The sequence below is a fragment of the Parus major genome, chromosome 3 (assembly GCF_001522545.3).
Source record: "Parus major isolate Abel chromosome 3, Parus_major1.1, whole genome shotgun sequence".
In the NCBI taxonomy this organism is placed as follows: Eukaryota; Metazoa; Chordata; class Aves; order Passeriformes; family Paridae; genus Parus; species Parus major.
The window spans coordinates 106,262,837-106,282,107 of NC_031770.1; the positions used below are offsets into that span (position 1 = coordinate 106,262,837).

At 41.5% G+C, this 19,271-nt stretch overlaps 1 protein-coding gene across 4 annotated transcripts in view; it reads right to left on the bottom strand.

Annotated features, from left to right (window-relative positions):
* Positions 1-16,079, bottom strand: part of ITSN2 (intersectin 2) — an 80,104-nt gene extending 64,025 nt beyond the window's left edge. For all 4 annotated transcript variants that reach the window (XM_015620804.3, XM_015620801.3, XM_015620803.3 and 1 more), the window contains exons 1-2: positions 15,991-16,079; positions 3,099-3,162 (exon numbers count right to left, since the gene is read on the bottom strand). In XM_015620804.3, coding sequence (XP_015476290.1) covers positions 3,099-3,129 — 31 coding nt within the window. In that variant the 5' untranslated portion in view covers positions 3,130-3,162; positions 15,991-16,079. The remainder of the gene's footprint in view (positions 1-3,098; positions 3,163-15,990) is intronic.
* Between the last annotated feature and the right edge of the window lie 3,192 nt (positions 16,080-19,271).

Genomic DNA, 19,271 nt, shown 5'->3' on the forward strand with positions numbered 1-19,271 from the left:
TTCCAGTGACAAAGGCAGCAATCACTGAGACAAATTAGACAGAAGTACATTTTAACCTATTAAAGCCTCCATCCTTTTAAGCGTCTTTTGCTGTTGGTATATTAACTCTTTCTTTAGAAACACAATGCTGAAGTTGTTATTTAGTGTAACTTTTTGCAAGACTCAACATAAATTCCTAAGCAAGCTCATCCAGATGAAGAACTGTTTGTAAGAAGAATCAACTACCATAAAATGGGTTAGCATTATCATTTTCACAGGGATAATGAACAATACTTAAGCAGTTACAGGATAGAACTAAACTCTTAGTAGGGTATCTTCAATTTTGTTTGCAGACTGGGAAGGATATGTCTGGAGTGGCTCCTTGATAGAACTGGAGTCCAGATACATAAATTCTCTTCTCCATCTGGTGCTGTATAAGAAACATGTTGCTCAGCTTTGCCTTTTCATATAAAATGTCACCATAACCTTTACATTTTGCCCGAGATAAAAATTTGTAAAAATCAACAGATCTGCCCTGAGTTCCAGAAAAACCAACACCCACTCTTTAGTCCTTCTTTTCCTCCGAATTTCAGCTTGTTAGTAAGGCACCCACAAAGGTCACCTTGGAGAGCATGCAGAGTCAAAGAGAGCTCCTTTCTGGGCACTGTGTCCTTTCATGACTTTAAAGAAAGGTCTATCAACAGCAGGTGCCCCTAGAGCACACAACACTTGCACGTGGCCACAGAAGAACATGCCAGCTCCCAGGACAGCACAGTCTGGCCACCAGCCACATGCTGAGGCTGGACAGGCTCAAGACACTGCTCAGGCAAGGTATGTTCTGAAGGTGCCTCAACAAAGCTGAGTCCCTCCACTGGAACTACACACACACTCAGCTCCCCTTCCTTCTCAGGTTCTTGTGCAGAGCTGCTTTCTCTGCTTAGGCTGGTAAATAAAGTGTTGTAGCATCTCCCATTTGTATTTGTTTGAGGCTGAGTACTGTGCTTTGAACCCTGAAATTCTCAGACTGTGTCAAATAATCACATATTTGCACACACATCTGCTCCATGCCATCCACTCACTTTTCTGTAACACTGAATGCCAAAAATAACCCAGAAACAGAAAGTACTTCAGGCATTACACTACTCGTGATCTAAAAGCTAAGTATGTTGTACCTTGGTAAGAATAGGGTTTTTTCCTACAGAAGGAACCCACTATTTCCCTCAGTAGGATACAAAATGGAAGGGTCAATGCTGTGCCAACACAAAGATGAGGCAGGCAGCCAGTGCTCCCAGGCTGCAGCAGTGCCTAATGGCTCGGTTGCCTCACACGTAACCTCATTGTTCATCTCATGCTTCAAGTCACTACCAAGGTCTAATAACATAATTATATGTTTCTTGCAATGAGTGGCAAATGCAGGTGAACTACTTTGAATGCAAGCACTACAACAGTGCTTGTAAGTGGCAAGTAGCATGGAAGAGGAGCAAAGATTAGAGAACAACAACTTCAACACCAAAGGTTGCTTGGTATTTACCTAGAAATCACTTTAAAACTATTGTTTAAAACACCTGACTTGTTTGAAATTTCACCAGTTCTGGTAAGATACATGACTGCAAGACACAGTCACGCAAACTACTCTGCGAGTAGCAATAGTTTATTTCCTGGAGTCTCTCTTCCTTGTGCTCTCTCTCTTACTATGCCTTCCTCTGAGAGGATGGACAGAATCCTCTGATGCCGTTCCTTTTGAGAGTGGCAGACAGTACTGCCCAAGGGATTTCAGATCAAGGATCACTCTCCCAAATGAAGCCTTCTGAGAGCAATGTATGTGGTCAGCACACCTGCAATACAACAGAACTAAGGAATAAAAAAAGCCAAAACAAAAAGATATCAAATAACTTACGCATTCATCAGCCACAGAGACAGCCAAGAACATAAAGCTGTATCTTCTCCAAAGAGAGCTTCTGACTGTTTAGTTTAAACTGAGAAGCAAAAACTGTGTGGCAATAATAATAATAAAAAACCAATTCCATTATGTCAAATTAAGTGAAAAAAAAAATCATCTGGTCCATACAATTTCCCCTAGCATTTACTGACTCCTTTTACTTGGCTTATATTGTAAGGTCTGTGAAACAAAGTCTGGAAAAAACTACAGCTGACTATACAAAAAAAAGTGTTGGTTACAAAGATTCATTTTTTGTTTACAAAATGTCTTATGCTCACATGAAACAGGTTTGTAAAACAGAGGTTTAATTTGAAATCTGAATGTTGTTCCAGGGGAAAAAACCAAACAATTTCCCAATTTATCTTAGTGACAACTTTCTAAATTAGTTAAAGACCTCCCAGTAACCTTCACAGATAAATGAGATAAATACTCATTCCTGTATCTATTTTTCTGTTTTTTTCAGGTGTGTCTTAAGTACAAAACATTGTTTCTATACTTGTATTTTCATTTTGGCCATCTCTGTAAATAACAACACACAAATGTCAAATTTCTTTGCAGGTCTTCGCAAATTGTGCCTTCACAAATACGTCTTCTCTAAAAATAAAAGCTCCATCCCATAAACACACACAGGAACAATTTCAAAGTTCCAGCTCTCATATATCTTTGAAAGCAAATCAATAAGAAACAAATTCAAAAGTTTATAAGTTTATATAGTGGAAAGAGCACAATCAAGAGGAAAATTCTTTTTTTTTAATGGCTGATTGTTTTCATCAATGTCACAAACTGCTTGACACATTCAAATATTTTGTTTAAAATAAACAGCGTAATGGACTATAATGGAGAACATTTTGTACTGAATTACGTAACAGAAAAGGTATGCAAGTTTAATCAACTATTACTTAGCATATTCCTTCCTTAAAGTCAGGCAGTGTTCGCACTACAACTCACACATTCCTCAGCCCTGTAAATGATCCGAGATTGTCAGCCACTCCAGGCATCTCCCGTCGCCCAAATTACACTGCAGTGATGCTGTTCCCTCCCAGCCTCGCAGCACGGGCTCAGGCTCCGCACAGCGATCTGCAGCCAAGTGACCCAAACGCTGCCGCGGGCACCACAAAACACAAACAAACAACAAATCCCAAACCTCCCACCCCTACCTGAGCAACCCGGAGCTACTCACCATTCATGGCTGCGGGAAACTGAGCCATCATGGTCCCGAATGCGCCCCGCTAGCCCTCAGCCATCTGCAACATGAAAACATCGTGCCATTAATAATGCAACAAGGGCAGAGCCGAGCGGGGCGCGTCCGTCCCCGGCCCCACTTCCGACAGCAAACAATGCCCGGCCCGGGGCTGCTGCTGAACCAGCGGCATCTACACCGGGGAGGGGGTGGCGGGATCTTTTTTTTTTTTTTTTTGTGTAGGGTATGCAGTGCAGTCCTGAAGCTTGTGGCAGTTCTTAAAGGAAAACAGTACCAACTGTTCGGAGTGATGTGCACAAACAGCCCCCGGCTAGCCGGGACATATGGCTGGGGACAGCACAGCCCGGGGTCCCTGCACATCCCCGCCAGCTCTCCCCGGAAAATATGCAGTCTTTCATAAAAAAAAATAATAAAAAGTTCAGTGCTCAGCTCTGTAAGTGGAAGCTGCCGCTGAGTAGCGGAAAACCAGTTTTTATTCAAATTCATCCACTCCAACACTCCATGCACTATTAACAAAGGAAACACTCTTACATGATGTATTCTGAAGAAAGGGCTTGTCCCAATAAAAATCTGTCATCAGCCAGTTTTGCAGAAGCAACACATTGAAGTTACTCCTTCCGAGGTACTACATAAACTCTCAAAAGCAGCATTTAAACGGGGTCCCAGCAGAATTTACTTTCATAATAAATATCAAAGTACTAAGATTTTCTTCTAGTATGCATTCTTTCAAGAGTACACATATAAAGAATTCTTTAGAATTGCAAAATAGTCACTAATAATTATCTGAGAGAAAAGCAATTAACAATTGAATTAACAATTCACTGCTTAACAAACGTAGAACTAAGACAATGAAGTGAGCTTGTGCTTTGGATGAGGTAATTTTACTTAAATACTGAAATTTATACATGATTATCATTGTGCTCTCTGTGGAGAAACTACTGTACAGGATGAAGCTAGAAAAATGAAATATTTATTTTAATTTAAAAAAACATGATTCACATCTTGCTCACCCCCTTTTCAGACACCAAACCTCCTACCCACACACATACACAAAAACCCCCTTCACCTCTCAATACAGTCACATATTTTAAGTACAGAAATATTACATCCCCCATACTCCCTTCCTGCAAAGAAATTCCTGCACATCTCAGCACAAAAATCACACAACCAGAGAGCACTCTGGTTCTACCTGAGGACAGGAAAGCATTTTTTTGTATCTATTGCATATTTCTTCAATAAAATTAAAAATGTCTGGGATCAGTTGTTAGCAATTCTTTATATAATTGTTCACATCATCATAATTATACATACATACATTTGTAGCTACACACACATATATGTATGTATCTATTAAAGAAAGTAAATGGGGTGGTTGGTGAGTCCAAATGATCTCTCACAATGACACAAGGTATCAACCACAGAAAGATAAAAAAAAGGAAGAATGGACTGTTCCAAGACATGGACCTACCAAGCAGCCTACCAAGAGACACTTGAGATCTATAAAGAGCCTTCCTGAAAAATGCTGCCAGTGTTGTTAAACATTTCTACAGCATATTTCTCTGCAAAAGCTGTTCTGTCAAAGAGGTCTAAAACAGAACTTGAAACCATGACACAGAAGCAGAATACTGAAGAACACCCCCAGAATCAGAAGACTTCTACCTACATGTGACTTGTTCCAGATTTAGTCTTACTGGTTAAGGACTATGTATTAGTTTTTCCACCAATTCACTTCATTCTCTTCATTTCAGGCAGCTTTTAGTTTGCTTTTTTTTAAATGAGTAATCACAAAACCATAGAATATTACAAGTTGGAAGGGACACAAGAGGAGAATCATTAAGTCCAACTTCAGAGTCCACAAAGGACACCCTAAAAGCTAACTCATGTATCTAAAGAGCACTGGCCAAACAGTTCATGAACAGCAGCTGGGGCCATGATACCTTCCCTGGGGAGCTTCTTGTGAAAGATTGCCCTCTCTGTGGAGAACTTTTCCTTATATCCAATCTCAATGTGCTCTGATAGGCTTTAAGCCATTCCCTTGTGTCCCATCCCCAGGAGAGACCAGCACTTCCCTTGCTGCTCCCATCATGAGGAAGACGTAGTCAGCAATGAGGTCACCCCCTCAGTCTCTTCTCCAAAGTGGACAAACCTCACATCCTCAGCTGTTCCTCAGAAGTCTTCTTGTCCTCTAGTCCTTCCACCATCCTCATTTCCCTCCTTTGGACATGTTCTGGTATTTTCATATGCTTACACTGTGGGGCCAAAACCAAATACTGGACACAGTACTTGAGGGAAGGACTCACAATACAAGTGGGATAAATGTCAGACAATACAGGTCTTGATAGTAAACTGTTTGACTCCTAATGCCTCAAATCTTAAGAGATACTTTTAAAATACTTCATACAACTCACAGTTACAGAGAAAGTCACATTTTGCCTTGGTTTTGCTGAAATGGCTTGTGTGGACTGAGCTTTCAAAACCCTCAACTGCTGAGCACATGAGTGGGAGAAATAACCCAGGCAGCTTCATGCACACAAAATGGGGAAACCCCTTCTCCTCAGTTTAGTGTCCCTAGAGGCACAACTATACCACATTTTAAAATCAATTTCATCTTAAAAATTTTGAAAACTTTGATGTCACTTTCACTTGCTGAAGGTGACTCCTATTTAAGGCCTCACATTTATGGAGGACACATGTTCCTGGCTCATTTCAATCAGCAAAAATAATGAGCATCCCTGCCCAAATTATCAACACAGGACTTTTCAGTGTACCTGAAAATTCCCCAAGTTTCCCAAGTCTGGACTGAACCAGCCTAGTAAATCTGTGCTGTGTAGATGAACCAACACCCAAGGTCCAAAAACAAGAGAGAACTGCCCCATGGGTCTGCACTGAGAGTACATTACAGCAATGTGATGTGATTAAAATCATAATTTAGCTCTGTTGTCTCACTATTATGTCTATACGTAGACTTTGTCATATTTTAAATAAGCACTAAACTTGAAGGGAACCAAACCCTCCTACAGTAACCCTTACAAACAGAAAACTATGACCTTACAGAAGCAACCAAAAATCATAAATCAGACTTTTACAGGATTTTTTTCTCTCACCAGCACTGGGAACAAAATCTTATCCGTTTGCACAGATCCACACCATTCAGACAGCAGGACTACACCAAGCACAGATACTTCTCCAGTGACAGATTCTCAATAGTACCAAGAAGTAAAAAAAGGAAGAATAAAAGTATTGCGGCAATATAATTTCCCCTCAATTTTTTTAAAATGAGGAAACAGTCCAGTAAACTTGAAATCTACACACATTTTTCAAAGTCTGTGAAAACAATCCTTCCCAAAGAATGGAGCTTGCCCTCAGCAAGTATTCTGTCTTCTGCATTTCCCCAGCACATCCCAAAGGCTTAGAGACTAGGCATATATCAAAGGTAAAAGCAGCTTATTTTCAGAAATTGCAAATAAAGTTCCTGCAGTCACCATCTATAAAGATTGCAAAGGTGTTAAAGTACCTTAAGCCTTTGGACACAAGAGTGAACCACTTATTTATCAAGGAAATCTCAGAAAAATATTCTCACTTTAAGAAAAACTTAAATATTTTTAGAATCATTCTGATAACTTTTAATCATTAATGGAGGTGAAAGCTGTAAATTTCCAAGGACCCTTTTTACAAATGCATTACACAGTGCCATATAGAAATGTTCAGTGAAGAAAGAAAATAAAAACCAAAAAAATACTATAGCAAATGTCCCAGACAGATGACACAGATGAAATCACGGCCATCCCCACCACAGCATTTCACAGAAAATTGTTTCTGCAAAATGCTCTAGAAGATGTGCTTGGTGAACTCAGTCATCAGTTGTAAGAAACTATGGCAGACGCAGCTCGAAATCCATGGTGTAACAACAGGATCAAACATCCTTATGAACACTGTAGATGACATTAAGTCCTGCTGCCATTTAGGGTGAAAACAGGAAAACTTGAATCTTACACTTAAACAGCAGAACAGCAAGTTCTTGTAAACAAGCCATTTGACTAGTCCTAATCTCTAAAACACTAATTGTTTTTACAAACTGACTTGCCAGACTGCAACTTCTCTTCTCTCTCTCAGTGTTTATTATAGTTGGTACAAGTGGAGAAAAGAAATGAGGAGATTGCAAAAGCAGGGGGCATGTCAGGACCATGCTGAAAGCATTAGAAAACATTAGAACTGGGCACACTGCAGGAGAAGGAAAAAAGCCTTTTGTTTTCCCTATCAGTGGCATATAGCTATTTTATGCAGGGCAGACTTACCACAATCTTTATTAATATTTACACTTGAATCGATTTATTTTATTTTTTTTTTAAAACATTTCTCAGAAAAACCACAGCCACATAGTTTTAGTAGGAATGAAGGTCTGGTGCACCAGGCTCTGTCTGGAAGAAAGCAAATACCATGGAAGCAGCATGTGCAATCACACTATTACTCTTTTCCTTTTCTCCGTGGCAGGAGGAAGATATATTGCAGAATTTTGCTGCAAGAACCAATTAGCAAGGACAGAGAATGCAGCACTGGTTGCCTGATTTACTCTTTGTAACACCTGTAGATCTGGACAACACAAAGACAACTCATTATTTTTGCAAAGCAGTGAGCCTGTAATAGCCCATGTAGTTGGTTCCTGCTTTTTTTGGAGTACTCTCTTAAAAATGAGATAAGAAGCATTAGTAAGGCATTATGAAGCACCACAGACTAGAACTTCTCTTTGTTCAAGACATACGGGTATGAGAGTTTACTGGAAAAAAAAAAAAAATAAATAAAAACATCTCAATATTGTGGCAGGCTAAGCATTTATCTCCTTTATACAGTACAGTTATATACAGCCACATGGCCTTTTCAAAATGCACTGTGGCCAGCTTACAAAGTCCACCCACTCTGATAACAGATGAATGACATCAGTGACAAAACAGAGGAGCTGACTGTGGGTAGCACATTGCTGGCTCTTCCTGCTCCCCCTGCTACTGTAGATAACAGTACTGAGAGCCTTAGTTAATATTTCAATATAAAAAAAAGGGTTAAACATTTTACTTCTTAACCCTATGGTATGAAGCCCCTTCCTTGCTCACCGTGAAAGAGAAACTTCCTACCCAATAGAGAGTGTGTCCATAGGAGGCTGGTGAGGGGCTGGGAACACAAGCCCTGTGAGGAATGACTGAGGGAGCAGGGGTTGTTTAGCCTGGAGAAAAGGAGACTCAGAGGTGACCTTATCACTCTCTACAACTTCCTGAGAGGTGTTTGTAGTCAGGTGGGGATTGGTCTCTTTCTCCAGGCACCAACTGACAGAACCAGAGGACACAGTCTCAAGGTGCATCAACGGAAATATAGGCTGGATATTAGAAAAAGGTGATAAAGTACTGGAATGGTCTGCCTGGGGAGGTGGTGGAGTCACCACCCCTGGATGTGTTTAAAAAAAGATTGGACATGGCACTTGGTGCCATGGTTTAGTTGAGGTGTTAGGGCTGGGTTGGACTCAATGATCTTGAAGGTCTCTTCCAACCTAGTGATTCTGTAATTCAGACAGAACACAAAAAGTACTTTTCTGACAAATACCCTTCTGCCCACCTTGCCTGACTAACAGGCTTTCTGAACATACTGACCATCCAAAATACAAGGATCTCTGTTTCTGTTCAAAAAACTGAGCTGTGTGGTCACTATTGCTGGGTTTACTCTGTTTCTTACACAGCTGCTCAGCTGTGAAAGCACCCATTCAAAGTATCAAGACACAGCTCAGCTCCTCTGTTTTGGGAGATTAAAACTGATCTTTCCTTCCTCATTCCTAGGAGGAGGTTTCTCCCATTTTATTTTTTATTCTCTAATTAAGGCAGAGATCCACAGTTCTCTCTCTCTGTCCATGCCCCTCCAGCTTCAAATCTTCTTTTCAAGGAAGAAATTATTATGAGGGAAAGAATGAGAATGCCACTTCAGGAAGCTCACTATTTAATTCCCTGGCCCTTCTCCCAGGAGACACAAACTTCCTCAGGAAAAGATGGGAATTGAACCCAGCTCTGTCACACCCTGGGAGAATACATTCACTCACCTGATCCCAGACAGACAGACATCACCAACTCTGCTTGCTTTGCTTAAAAAGGAAATGAAAAAAAAGAAGCAGAGGGTAGACTGTTTATAAGAATTTTTTTAAAGGCTCTGAGCTTCTACCTTTGAGAAAGAACTCCAGGCTGCATACTGTAATCTTTCCAGAGAGCTGAGTGAGATACACTTGCTCCTCAAGGGGTGGTAACTTAAAATACTCTTGGGTTTGGTTGCTTTTCTTTTTCTTTTTTTCCTTCCAACTTTCTAATTCACATGACTCCCCACTCCAAACACCTTTTTTTTTAGATTCTGTTTTAAAACACATCAATTCTCACATTTAATTATTTGCAAGCTTTGTGCAAGCACCCTTAAATGCTGTTTAGTGAGGTCCACATACCTTGAAACCTCCACTTTCACACTGTAACTCCTAATTTAAGTCAAGGTGGACTTGGGCAAGAAGTAAATATTTGAAGAGTTGTCTCATTTTCTTTGTTTTCTTACTTCAACCATGACTGAAAACATTAAGAGCACGTTACTTTGAAGCTTATTCATTTAAAATCTTGCCACCTTACAGGAAAATTTTGAGCCTACTCCTGTCCTTCCATCAGGAGCACAAGCAAAATGCTAACAGAAAAAAAAACAACAAACTAACAGAAGAATTCTTAACATTATTTTCTTCTTATGATAGAAGAGATGCTACTTAACTTGCTGCTCAGCTTTCAGATACAGGTAACAGTGCAGAATGTACAGAACATCAATGGGCTGCTATAGCAAAGCATAAAATAGAAGATAGGTGAGCACTCCTCTGTGCTCAGCAGAGAACAATCTTTGACCATCTGTAAAACTAATGAATGCAAAACATTCAGTGAGACTGGATTTACAGTTTAGGTATCTGCTCTCAAGCTGGGCAGGTGCACAAAACCATTGCAGGTTTAACTTCTCAAAATATGACAAGGAGAGAGAAGAAAGGCCACAAGAAGACTTTAAAGCACAGAAATGGTGTTTATCTCTGATGAATCAAAAAACAGGGAAACCTTGTGGGAGAAGAAGCAAAGATTAGCATATGGCAGTCAAAACAGGAAAAAATAATGAGGTAGGAGTATTTCAGTTGGATAGTGGATGGGTAAAAATGCATTCCCCAAAGTGACACAGGAAAGTGTGGGTGTAATGGAGATCCCACCCAGCGCAGGGACTCTGGGACCAGCCCAGTGCTCCTGAGCTGGACCCAGGACACAGGCAGTGTGGCCACAGCATCTCCCACCTGCCCCAGCTGAAGACTCCTGCTTCTGACCCCACTCCCATCCACAAGTCTCATCCATGCTAATATTACCAAGAACAGTCCTTCAAACCATCCAGTTGAAATGTGGTCTCTTAAACCTTTAGCACAGAGCTCTAGAGCATACAGTAATAATATATTGAGCATCAAAACTGAATTTCATGATCTTAGTTAATCAATTATCATCTGCGTTAGACAAACATCTCAATATCGCGTAAAATCCTGATGGGCAAAAGTATTTCAGTTAAAAAGACGTGTCCTACCTAAGAGCATAGTGGAAAAAGCTATGAAGTTTTAGCTTTTGATTAGTAAAATTCTTGAGCTTTGACACGTAAGACTGAAGTATTATTTAAATGCACTCTGATTTTTTGAAACATTTACTAGTATAGCCATAATACGTAATTTTTTCACATTCCAATTGTAATATTTTTAGAAACAAAGAAGAGTTAACTCCCATTTCCTGCTCTTCCCTTACTTCATGTGTATGCTGTTGAATCACTAACTGCAGATGCTGCTCATGACTGATGCCACAGCATTTCACAAGCTCCACTTGCATCAGCCTTGAACATTTTCACTAGTAGAGCCTGCTCAGAACTACTGTCTGCTAATTCTGAAGCAACATCTCATATCAAAGTGTCTCAAGTCAAACTTCCTGCTCTCAGAATCGCTGCTCCAAAGAAGCTGTGACTTTTCTGGATCAACCACGCCTTTTCAACTATCTGTAGCTGCCAAAATGTTTAAAAATAGTTCTCAGGTACTTGTCCTCTATTAGGTATGCTTTGTGCTGCTACTGTCATGTTACATCATTTGAATTGTATGTGTTGTTCTGAAAATAAGAGTTACACAACACTCTGCTCATCTATATATTAATGTTCAATCTATTATCTTAAGTCTAGGATCTAAGTAACCAACTTGGCCATGTTCCTATACTGACAAGGTTCTAAATACTCTGAATTTAAAGGAAAATGACATTTCAACAGCTCCATGTTTACTTCACAATTTTTGTGTGACCTAATTCTCACCTTTACAACATTTGGTGCTAATGACACAACAGTACCAGAAAAACGAGTTACTACAGTCCCTGTATCATAGGGCAGTAAAACAATGTATAGGTAGAAGTAAGAACTCATGAAATAAAGTCTCCTATTTGTTTTCTAAAGACTTATCCTTAAATAAATCTGAGAATAAAAACAAACAAAAAAAACCCAACAAAAACACAACAAAAACAAAAACGAAAAACCAACAAAAAAACCCTGAACACCATCCTGATAGAGAAGAGAATTAATGAAAGCAGTAACATTCTAGTAACCAAGCAACCAGGATGCCTGAATTCTTAGCTTGGCTTTCTCAGAGTATGAGTAGTTAACTACTTTGATGAACCCCATCATCCAACAGGAAACAAGCTTAACAGAAGGGTGTCCTTTGCAAGGATCTCAACTGAATATAATATTCATAAAAAACAGGCAACCAGACAAAGAAGACACAACCAAATTTAGTGCCCTCAAGGAAGAGAGAGATTGCTGTATGTTTGAGTACCTGTATTAGACACCAGAGGATCCACATGGCTAAAAGCTGCTCTAAATATACTGACCACATGAAAAAAAATCAACACAGGCTCACATCTGATGAAACTCAGACAGCCAATACCACAGAAAACAAGGCTGCACTGCTCACAGCTGGCTTAAAATTTTGGCTTACATTGGTCTGTCACTGGAAGGAACTTGAACTTATGTAGACATAAATCTCCCAGTTCTATATTGATCAGGATTCAGACACATGATACCAGAGGGAATTCAGATACCTGCGATATTTGCAACTAAGCAGTTGACAATTTCAGGATCACTTGAAACAGCTGCTTAGCCCTTCCAGAAATCCAGCCAGGCACTCTAACATGAGTGTTTCCCTTCAAAAGAGTCTGAGGTATTACCTATTACCAACCAGGGCACACAAGAAAAACGTAATTTTAAAAAATCAAGTTAAGGAGTGACAGTATGTTTTTAAAGGTAAGAGGAATACAGTAACTACCCTATTTCACCCCGTATCTGGGCTCAACCTCTGAACCTCAAAGTACGCTTTGTGTTAAGTGTTTCACTGATAAGTGATAGTGCTTGAAATAGGTCAGTCAGTCATAAAATAAAGAGAAGTCTCCAATTTGCACAACTTTATCTTTATAATCACCAATCATCACTTAAGACAAAAAAAGCCTAAGAAAGGGTACTGACTTTCCCAATCATTCAGCCACATAAAATGAACCTTCCAATCTAAGCAACACCCCAAACTCTCTGTCAGCCAACTACTGCTCTCATAATTTTCACAGGACTGTCTGCACCAAGTGTCACCCCAAAACTTAAAAACATGTCAGGATCCATCGTTTCATATCCTTTATCAAGAGATTTAACATTGCACTGAACAGAAAGCAGCTTTTGAAAGTCAAAACAACTTGAAGACAAGGAAGTAGAGCATTTGCATACATATACATGGAACAAATCACAGGCCCAGTGCTGCCAGGAACATTGGCTAATGTCACTGTAAGACCAAGCTCTGTTATTTTTGGGGGAGTGTTGGTGACTGGTCAAGGATCCTGGAGGCTGGAAAAAGGCAAACAGAAGGCTGCTAAATCTTCAGTCCCTAGAAAGATTATGGAGCAAATCCTCCTGGGACCCACCTACAGGTACCCGAAGAAGAAAAAGGTGATGGGAAATGGCATGTGGCTATTGAGGACAAGCCACATCTCATCTTTAAGATGAATGGCCCTGTGAATGAGGGCATAGCAACTTATTTTGACACTACAAAGGGGTTTAAAGTGGTCTCCCACAGTATCCTTACTGCCAAACTGGTGGAACATAGTTTGAAAATGTTGACTGTAAACTGGGTGGAAAACCAGACTCAAAGGGCTGTGGTCAGTAGTCCCAAATCCATCTGGCTGGAACTAATGATGCTCCCCAGGAGCTGACAGCATGGCCACAATTATTTAATGTCTTCACTGGCAGCCTGGGCAAGGGGATGGGATATTCTCTGACCCAGTGTGGGTACCAAACTGAAGAGGACTGTCCAGTGAGTTTTTGGGATCCCCAACCTCAGAGGTAATCCAAACACAACTAGACATGGCTCTCACTGACCTGAGTTAACCATGCTTTTCATAGGGATGGACCAGATGACCTCCAGAAGTCCCTTCAAAACAATATTATTCTATAACTACATTTGAGGTAATTAAAAATAAATGGAAACAGGTAAAAGCTTTTTAAAAACTGAGATATTGGAGATTTTTCCTTTCAAGTGAAAATAGGCCAGAAATTACATTACAAATAAAGATGTCAAATTTTTGAACCAGTTTTAAAAAGGCAAAGAGACCAGCTCTGGCTTTTAAAAGGAAAGTGTCATTAAATGCTTTTTTTAACATGCTGATCAAATTAAATCTTTTGAGACAACAGCAGACAGTTTACTTGCAAACTGTTAACTAACAGGTTATCTCTCAGACTAGGGACATCTGTCTCAATTTGCAACAGGAACTAATCTGGACTTCGCTGCCTTTCAGGAACTAATCCCAAGGTATTTTCCTGACAGATGCCTATTTTCAAAGGCTGTGAAGGTTTCTGATAACACCCCAAACAAAGCATGCACACCTTTCACTTTCCAAATGCTGCCTCATTTTCCTCACCAACTCCTGACAAGCAGCTCAATGAAGAAATACTATCACCTACAGACTAGGACTCAGTTTTCATAGCTGCTTTCCTCTGGCATGAAATTAATTCACTTTTCAACATTAAAGACTACAGCAAAAATATTTGTAAAAAACTTTACTATAAGTACTGCTGTGGTACAAATCACTATAATACCTGAATCTCAATTAACAAAGCCTTTCCAAAATCACAATTCAAAATCATCCATGCATCATTTCCACCTTGATCTATCTCATTCTGTCTAAAAGAATGGTTAAACAAGTAAGTACCCATAAAGCTTTAGTGCTTTGACCAGTACCTACAGTAGATAATCCTGTTATTTTTATGATTAACACAAACAGGCTACAGGTACCCCATTTTGTTATTGTAACCGCTACAGGAACATCCTTTTTGTTTCTATTACAGTGACAACTACAACTCAACCAGGGATACGTCCTGTATCCCAGATCTTGTACAGATGGAGGATAAAAAAGTAAATGCAATTCCCTCAGGATAGTAATTAAAAGGATAAGCATATTCGCTTGATCTAATTTAGGCATCTGAGTTAGGAAGCTAATCTAACAAAAAAATCTGTTCAAAGAGAGCACAGAGCAGCCTAAATCCATGTCTGCAGGTATGTAGTTCACATCATACATAGCCCAGAGTCTGAATTAGGGTTTCTCTAAATACTCAGAGGTACGGTGGTGTGAATGCTCCACCCAGCTGAATCAGAAAAAAAAAAAGTACAGTCAACAAAACAGAGGAGGTAGAGAGGAAACAAGTTTACAAAAATGAACCGGGTTTGGTTGCAGAACGAAACCCAGGCAGCTATTTATCCAATTAGTTCTTAGCATTCATTGTTTCTACATGTCGCCGTCGCATCAGTGGATACAGATGTTTGTAACAAGCAAATTTCAGAGGAATGATTAGAAGTTCTCGAGAGCGAGCAGCAATTTATGTGCCACCGATGTTACCCACAGCACGTTCTGCTTCTCTCACCCCCGAACTTGTCTGTGCACACTCCGGTGTGGGAGCTGCGGCCACCACAGGCCAGCACCAACAGCAAACGAGTTGTAAAAAACATCATTTTCCCAAAAGAGCGATGCACACGACAAGGCAGCCTGGACACAAGGGCAAAGAAGCTTGAGACTTCTCACTCCCGTGTTTTAGATGGGGAATTTCCGACTGATGTTGAAGAGAACCGCTGCAAGAATAACTTCACAGAACGCAGGCACTATCTTAAAGCACGATCTACTTTCGAGTTCTGCAATGTGACAGATGTCAAAGCCCCATCTGCCTTTTGCAAAACCTTTTGCTGTATTCAAAATGGTACCTTAACGTTTTGGGAACCGAATCACGTACCTCAGCCTCATTTTATTTTCTGAATTACGACATGCCGCGGTGAGAAGCCGAGACCAAGAAAAGCCGGTCTATTTACAGGCAGAATAGTTTGTAAACTTTAACTGCAGAAACCAGCTCGGTTTCTCCAAACTCCGGGTCTTCACAGTTAACCAGACGGAACAAAATCACCATCACCACAAGGAACTGGGCTCTACGAACGCGTCCGAGTCATCTCACCTCAGCAGGGCGCTCCAGGAGCTGTGTGGGCACGGGCACCGGGATCTCTCCGCTCGCAGCGCACTGAGGGAGCGCGGGCGAGCAGCGGCGGCGCCGGCAGTGGGAGCCACCGCCGCTACCGCCCAGAGCCCCAGACACCACCCCCACCCAAGGAAAAAAAAAATAAATTCAGAAAATGAAAAGAGAGCCCAGACTCAGCTAAAGGATAAAAGATAAGTAAAGCGGGTCGCGGCAGTGGAGCCGGCAGTGGAGCCCGCAGCGGTCCCGCCGAGCCCGCGCCCCCCGGTACCTGTTGCGCTGCCCCGAGCGGCGGCTCCGCCGGGCCGCGGCCCCTGCGCCTCCCGCGGCGCTCGGCCCCACAACATGGCGGCGGGGGCGGGGGAGGGGGCGGGCGCTGCCCGAGGCCGGGCTCCGCCGCAGCCGGGACGGGGCTCTGGGAGCCCGATGGATGGGTGGCTGTGCCCTGGGGTGCAGCCCCCGGGGCTGTGCCGGGCTCGCCAAACAGTGCCGCGGTCCGGGGATGTCGGCACCGAGCCTTTGCTATACGGTAACAGCTACTGCTTAAAGACCTGGCGGACAGATTTACCCCGTCCTTGTTCACCGCTGTCTCAACTGTTCCATACCTCTGTTTTAGCTTTCCGGCTGTATTCCAGTCCTATCCACTACTAGAAGCTGAAAAGCCGTGGTGTCTGTTCTGCACAGGCAAAGCTCCCAGATGAGGGCAGTTCTTCCACCTGGGAGCAGGTGACAGCACCCGTGGTGCTTTCCATGGGAAGCGTGTCCCGCCGGGACCCTCACGCCAGCGCTGAGGGGGCTGGCACCGGCAGCTAAATTGGGCTCACGCCAGGCTCTGCTCAGTGCACTGAAATACGTAGGGTTTCAGGGGTTTATCTTTCCAAAAATTAAAGGATCCTGTAGGAAGGCAATATGTGGAAAATGCCGTAATTTTTAACCACCAAACGTTTTCCTTCTCCAGCGAGGGTATCTCGCCGTGCACGATAACAGCGCCTTTCTGCTATGCTTTTGCTGGGTAGATAATTACCTATCACCTTTGTACAGCCCAGATTTTTCCACTGACTCATTCTTCTGGGTTCCTAATGAGCCTTTCCAGTTTGTTACACCTTTTATCATTCACGGTGATTCCGGAACAGTCACGTTCCTGTGCCATGCAATGGCCATGGCCACATCCTAGCACTTACCACCGGGTAATATTTCTGCTTACACACCTGATGTCTGCATTTGCTGTTGCAGCTGCCACATTGCACTGGAAGCATTCATGCATTTACCCCTTGTGACCTCCTCAGCCCTCATCTGATTCACTGCTTTTGAAGATACAGCATTCTTCTCCCTCACACCCAGCCCAAAAACATGCTTTGTATTTTTATCCTATGAACAGACAGCAACCTCGGCTTTGATGCATAGATATTTCCTGTGTAGGTGGATTAAAACTTGTGTTATTCAAGGGGCTCAGGTGGCCTTGGGCTGTTTTGAAGTCATCTGCAGATTTCATAAGCAGTGCTTCTTTTAATTCCAAATAATTATTTGGGCTAACAAAGCAGCCCTGGGTCAAGAACAGGCTTCTCTGAAGCCGAACTAAAAAGTCTCTCATCTGACATTTTTCACTTGAATTACTTTCTAACGCCTCTTAAAATGCAGCCTTTAATCTGTTTAGTATATATTATAGTGATACAGCAGTTCTAAATGTGACTTTGTTGTGCTGACAACACCTCCAGCCTGCTCTGCACTGAAGACAAGTGCTTGCATCAGGCATAACAGTTTACAGGTTCATAAAGGCCATTGTAGAAAGGATTAAGATAACAATAAACCAGATGAACGTGTTTCTTCTCATAAGACAAAATCGATCGGGTTACTGATTACAGTAGTTAAGGATTGAGAAGGGCAGTGTGAAAATCTGTGAATGAAAGTCTCTTAAGAACAGATTAGACAGATGTTGGAGGAGTTTGATAAATACAGTTGATCACACTTTGAACATTGAACTAGGTGACTTTTCAGAGAACCTCAGGTTCCTTTCTTCTGTAATTGGTGTTATTGCCACATCCCACAAACAAATTAACATGGGCCATGTCTGTGCTCAACCACTGGCTTTGAGGTGATGAAGTATATAAAGCAGGAATTGTATAAAGGATGTTGGGATATTGGATTCTGTAAATATGACAGATGGGAAATGACCCACCTGCTTTATTAATGTGAGATCCCTGTAGGAAAGCATTAATGTACTGCATTTGAGGTAACTAGACCTTGCCTAATTCCTCCTTTGAGACAAAACTGAAGCCAGGAAAATCACAAAATGTGATAGTTTGGGCTGGAAAGGACGTTTCTAATCCAAACCCCCTGGAATAAGCAGAGACATATTCAACTAGATCAGGTTGCTCTGAGCCCTGTCCAACCTGCTCTTGAATATTTGCAGAGATGGAGCATCAATGACCTCCCTGACAGTCTTTTACCCCCTTCATTGTAAAAAAAATCCTTTGTTATATCTCATCTAAATTGACCCTCTTTCGGTTTAAAACCATTACTCCTTCTCCTGCTGGAACAGGCCCACTGAAAATTCCTCTCCCCATCTCTCTCACAGGCCCCTTTAAGTACAGAAAGGCCACAAGAAGGTTTCCCTGGAGCCTTTTCTTCTCCAGGCTGAACAATCCCGACTCGCTTAGTCTTGCTTCATACCAGAGGTGCTCCAGCCCTCCAAGCATCTTCAGGGTTTGAACTGGACCCACTCCAACAGGACCACACCTTTCTTGTGCTAGACCCCAGAGCTGGACACCCAAGGGAGTCTTAGAATCGCCTCTTTTGACCTGTTGCCTGGGAGGGAGGAGTTGTAGGGAATTAAAAATTCAGCTGACTCCCTAGCAAGATAACCTGGTATGCAAAATTAGCTCATCAAAGCTTTATGTGCTCTGATTCTGCACAAATTCAATGCATGTACATTATCACAATGAACTGGAGCTGATCAGAGATACTAGAAGAATAAATATCTATAAGATTAATTAATTATCAGAAAGATACACTTCTTCCTCTGTAGAAGAGGAAGGAGGAGGAAGGACACAATCTGTAGTGCAGACACATTTGAATGCAGAAGCCCCTCAAGTCACTCTTCCTTGAAAATGGAGTCTGTAGACATACAATGTTTAGTGTCAGCTATAAAAAAATGCATCCTTGAACTCTGAACTCTTACTGAACTAAAGGGGTTTACAGAGATGTTTTATTAGTGATGTCTGAGGCACAAGCTAGTGTTACATTTTTAAAATAGAGAATGAAATTAGTTTTCACTCAGAGTTTGATGACTGTTTGAAGTAGGTTCAAAAGAAAAACACTATTTTTATGAAGGTGGAGTTTCTACAGGCACTGTTGCAGATATTGCCTTTGGCCATCTCAGGGTTTGGAAAGAGTGCTTTTTACAAGCTTCAATATGTGTTTTTAGGGGCTGATGTCCAATACTAGATGAAATAAAAGTCCATTCTGGTGACAGTACCCTACTAGCAATGAGTAGACAGTTGCAAAGAAACTTAAAACTGCAGGAATTAATTAGTTTCAAAAGCCATTAAAGTA